At 49.1% G+C, this 4,963-nt stretch overlaps 1 protein-coding gene across 1 annotated transcript; it reads left to right on the top strand.

Annotated features, from left to right (window-relative positions):
- The first annotated feature begins 3,051 nt into the window (after positions 1–3,051).
- Positions 3,052–4,582, top strand: LOC126995943 (zinc finger protein 619-like). The gene is made up of 2 exons (XM_050855864.1): positions 3,052–3,776; positions 4,294–4,582. The coding sequence occupies exons 1-2, from the start codon at positions 3,182–3,184 to the stop codon at positions 4,482–4,484; spliced, it is 786 nt and encodes a 261-aa protein (XP_050711821.1). The 5' UTR covers positions 3,052–3,181; the 3' UTR covers positions 4,485–4,582.
- The last annotated feature ends 381 nt before the right edge of the window (positions 4,583–4,963 follow it).

Genomic DNA, 4,963 nt, shown 5'->3' on the forward strand with positions numbered 1-4,963 from the left:
TTTGTTCGTTACCACCTCCTCTTCCTGTTCCTCCTTCACAATGCTTTATCTCCCTTGGAAGAAAAAATGCTACCTCTCCTGGTCTTGTTTCAGTACTCGTTCAGTGACAGCTCGTGCTACAGGAAGTCAGGCATACGAGCACCACCAGTTTATGTTAGCAAGCCATACCTGTCACTATAATATATCTGATAGTATTAGTGATTTCACGAGGTAGACATAACTTTTTTTTTCACTCACTCGACAAAATATACTGCAAACGTAACCTTTCGTTTTTCCACAAGACCCAACCCTTCATACTCACTGCACAAGCGTTACTTTTACCCGTGAAGTACTTGTTGGAGGACAGCGACGTCATGACTGAGTTTAGGGAATTAAGGGAAGGGTTGCCATCAGAAACCAACCTCGTCCTGTGATGCATTATGAGGTGATGAAAATGTTGATCTTGAAAGGAATGACTTTCTCTCTCTCTCTCTCTCTCTCTCTCTCTCTCTCTCTCTCTCTCTCTCTCTCTCTCTCTCTCTCTCTCTCTCTCTCTCTCTCTCTCTCTCTCTCTCTCTCTCTCTCTCTCTCTCTCTCTCACTACATAACCATCATTTCACTACCTCCTCCTCCTCCTCCTCCTCCCCATTTTCTTCCGTCTCCTCGTTTCTTCATCATCGCCGCCCCCATACTGCCTTTTCTTAATCAAGGGTACAGCAAGAAGGGGAAGTGGGTTAGTGGGGGAGGTACAGGCGGGGAAGAAGGAGAGACAGCAGGAGCGTAGAGTTGCAAGGTGCAGTATAATGCCTTACTCTTCATCCTTAAGCTACACAACCATCACGTCACTCCCTCTTGTCCAGTAGCAGGTGCAGCTGTAGCCGGCCTGTTGCCTACACCCCGCGAGCCCTGCCCTGACACACTCCCCTTGGCCATGTCTACCTCTACAGGGCTCGTCCACAGCCATACAAGCACAGTGCCGGTCTCTCTCCTCCCTTACTGACCCCTTCTGGCCCTTCTCTGCGGCTCCGAGGGTTGGCGCTGAACAGGAGGAGGAGGTTGTGATGGTTGTGTAGTGTGAGAATGGCGAGCAGTAAGTTATTATGAAGGAGGAACAGGAGGAAGAGGAGGTAATGAAGAAACTTGAAGGAAGAAAAGGAGGAGAAAGAAGTAGTGAAGTGATAGTTGTGTAGTTTGAAGAGAAGCAAGTATGAAGGAGGAAAGAGAGGAGCTAAATGAGGAACCAGAAGGAGGAAGAGACGAGTGATAGCTAAATAGTTGGAAAAGGAGGAGGAGCAGCAGCAGAAAGACGAACACTTAGGAAGAACAGACACCAGAAGACCTGGCGGCCTATGGCGAGGGCGTCTACGTGTGGTATGACAGGATAAATGAAGGCTGAAGGAGGTAACTAAGAAACAAGGAAGAGGAATTGGTGAAGTGATAGTTACATAGTTTGAGAGGGAAAAAAGGTTTATTAGGATATTATGCAGAGGGAGTGGGAGGAGGAAGTAGTGATAGTTATGTAGTTGAAGAAAAAGAAAAAAAGGAGGAGAGTTGTGGTAATAACCAATCCTAGAGGAAGGGGGAGGGGAGGGGGAGCCAAAAAGGGAGGAGAATGGAACAGTTGTCAGTCAAGGAGGGAACCCGGCGTGTGAAGGCTGTGGGGACGGTGTGGAGGCAGCGGAGACACTTGTCGTTCAGGTGACGGTGAGTGTCGTGCACTGTGGTTAAGTTAAGGCTGTGAATCTGTGTTGAGGCTCGGGAGCGATGTTTTCAGGGTCAGGATATGTTTCAATGTTAGTATCTGTGTGCATTGTTTACTTATATCTTAACCAGCGTAACTCGTTCCAGCCGTTCCTGTGGTCCACATCCACCCAACAGCTTCCTCTTTTGTACCTGCATTAGGATAGTACATTTCCGTCTAATGCTCTTTTGGATCCGGATCTGGATAAATAATGCGCAGGGCTCCTTCCAGGGGCATAACACGCATATTTGTGTTGGCTGTGTCGGGGGAGCCGAGTGTGCAGGGGAGGGAAGTGGATCAAGTGTAACTGTTAGTGTTGGTGTGTTGTGGTGACTAGTGAGTGTGTGTTTGTTTTCTGAATGCGACTATTGTACCGCAGTCTAAAATCTGTTGAAGGAGGCTTTTCCAGTCACGTATGGTGCGTGGAAAGTATGAGTGCTTGTATGCGTCAGTGTTAGTGTGATATGTTTGGTATTTATGGATGTGTTTGTTACGAGTACGTTCACTGTTTGCCTTGTGTAGGTATGTGTGTGGATCAATGTCAATGTGAGTGTTAGTGACCTTGTACATAAGTGTAAGTCTGTGTGCTTGTCTGCGTATGTGAAGAGGGTCCACGTTTATCTGTTGTTTGATCCGTGTTGTGATTCCAGGAGTTCGAGTGTAGTTGTTTGTAATGAACCTTGCCGCCTTGGTGTTGATTTGTTCTACCCTATCACTGTTTGGGTGTGTGTAAGGATCCCACACCGAGGAGCAGTATTCCAGCTGCCACGTCGTTAATTACCTGCGTATTCTCACCAGTTCAAATGATTCCACCTATTTTGAAGAAGTTTGTTATCACATCCACCCATTAGCTTCCTCTTGTCTTTCCGCCTATTGCTCATCCACCTTAGTAGTAGTTTGTCAGCTCGCCATGGATGGCATTCCTCCCCTGCTACTCACCTGGTCCACATCTTGCGTTACACCTCCACATCCACCCACTAGCACCCTCTAATGTCACTCCACTTGTGCAATGCCATTCCTTTCTGCTTTGTATAATCAACCAAGCCCTCACCTTAAAATTCAACCTCCACACTTCATGTCCACCCATTCCACCTAAAATTTATCTCCACCTAAAATTTATTATAGCCTATTAGACCCTCAGTCCACCATTCCACTCGCGATCTTTCCTTAAACTCTTCCACCTGTTTTCTGCCATCCTTTGTCTCCTAGTGCACTAAAATCTTCCAGGTCCAGCGCCTCGCAGCAGAAGCACTGGTGCCCTGGAGGCTGCGTGGCCGGGCAGGACCAGAAGCAGCAGGCTGCCACTGCTGTGAGGATTAAGACTTAAGAGAACCACCACGACTTTGCTGCTGGCATCTCGGCCACAATGGAAAGGAAAATATTGAGTCAGGAGTGTGACAAGATTTGAGACTGAGAGCAAGTTCACCAGACGCTGCCTTGCACACATTGGTGAAGGAAACCATGAGTGCCAAGAGTGTGGGGAAAAACTCCCTGGGAAGGCCGACCTCAACAAATACACCCACACCCTCCGGTGGAGGACCTCATGAATGCCATCACTGTGGCAAAATTTTCCGTTACAAGAGTCGACTCATCAGACACACCTTTTTACACACTGGTGAAAGACCTCATGAATGCCATGAGTGTGGCAAAAGGTTCAGTTTAAAGGGTAACCTTAACAAACACACCCTTTCACACACTGGTGAAAGACCTCATGAATACCATGAGTGTAGCAAAAGGTTCCCTGCGAAGAGTAGCTTATACAGACACACTCGTGTACATACTGATGAAAACACTCCTGAATGCCATGACTGGCGAAAGGTTCAATCAGAAGGAGGCCAGCTCTACACGGTCTCCACGTCCAGCCCAGCCGGGTCTCCACCCAGTCTCTACCACCTCCTAGAGCCCCTGCAACCCACTTATACCAGTCTCCTTCAGTCCAGCCCACTTCTACCAGTCTCCTCCAGTCCAGCCCACTTCTACCAGTCTCTTCCAGCCCAGCCCACTTCTACCAGTCTCCTCCAGCCCAGCCCACTTCTACCAGTCTCCTCCAGCCCAGGTCACTTTTACCAGTCTCCTCCAGCCCAGCCCACTTTTACCAGTCTCCTCCAGTCCAGCCCACTTCTACCAGTCTCCTCCATCTCAGCTCACTTCTACCAGTCTCCTCCATCCCAGTCCACTTCTACCAGTCTCCTCCAGCCCAACCCATTTCTACCAGTCTTCTCCAGCCCAGCCCACGCCTACCAGTCTCCTGCAGCCCAGCCCACGCCTACCAGTCTCCTGCAGCCCAGCCCACTCCTACCAGTCTCCTGCAGCCCAGCCCACTTCTACCAGTTTCCTCCAGCCCAGCCCACTTCTACCAGTCTCTTCCAGCCCAGCCCACTGCTACCAGTCTCCTCCAGCCCAGCCCACTGCTACCAGTCTCCTCCAGCCCAGCCCACTTCTACCAGTCTCCTCCAGCCCACTGCTACCAGTCTCCTCCAGCCCAGCCCACTTCTACCAGTCTCCTTCAGCCCAACCCACTTCTACCAGTTTCCTCCAGCCCACCCCACTTCTACCAGTCTCCTCCAGCCCAGCCCACTTCTACCAGTCTCCTCCAGCCCAGCCCACTTCTACCAGCCTTCTCCAGTCCAGCCCACTTCTACCAGTCTCCTCCAGCCCAGCCCACTTCTACCAGCCTCCTCCAGTCCAGCCCACTTCTCCCAGTCTCCTCCAGCCCACCCCACTTCTCCCAGTCTCCTCCAGCCCCGTGACGCCCCTCCCGTAAGACTCGAGGGTTGCCCTGCTCCTGGGTTCCTGAGCTGCCTTGTCAAAGTCCAAAGACTCTCCATGTTTGTGAGTTTTTTGTTTTTATGTGTTTGTGTGAATTTGTTCTGCCTTTTCTCCGGCCTATTAAACTTTCATGTTCATGTCATGTCCTAGAAACAGTGCAAAAGTAATATTTTGGTGCACGGCGACAATATGTCGGGGTGGTAGGCGTTTGAAGGGTCTGGTATACAAGCGATTTAACCCTCAGGAGTTCGAATGGCTATTTCTTAAAACATTATTTTTATTGTATTATAAATATTCCCAAAAAATCCAGAATGCAATATATCTCCTCCAAACTTGGTGTGTTTATTGATGATGAGTGTAGAAACACATGTATAGACAATTTTCTTTAAAAAAGTGGATATAACATATTGCATAGAAAATAAGACCACACAGACCCCATGGTCCAGACTAAGTGGTCTGTCCTTAAACCTAAGT

Source organism: Eriocheir sinensis, chromosome 1, assembly GCF_024679095.1.
Source record: "Eriocheir sinensis breed Jianghai 21 chromosome 1, ASM2467909v1, whole genome shotgun sequence".
Lineage (NCBI taxonomy): Eukaryota > Metazoa > Arthropoda > Malacostraca > Decapoda > Varunidae > Eriocheir > Eriocheir sinensis.

What these genes read in the sequence shown, in the direction of transcription:
- LOC126995943 (XM_050855864.1), top strand. Translation starts at nt 3,182, where the DNA reads ATGAGTGCCAAGAGTGTGGGGAAAAACTCCCTGGGAAGGCCGACCTCA. An exon ending in ACCAGTCTCCTCCAGCCCAG is followed by an intron (nt 3,777 to 4,293) that starts GTCACTTTTACC and finishes CCTCCAGCCCAG; the next exon opens with CCCACTTCTACCAGTCTCCT.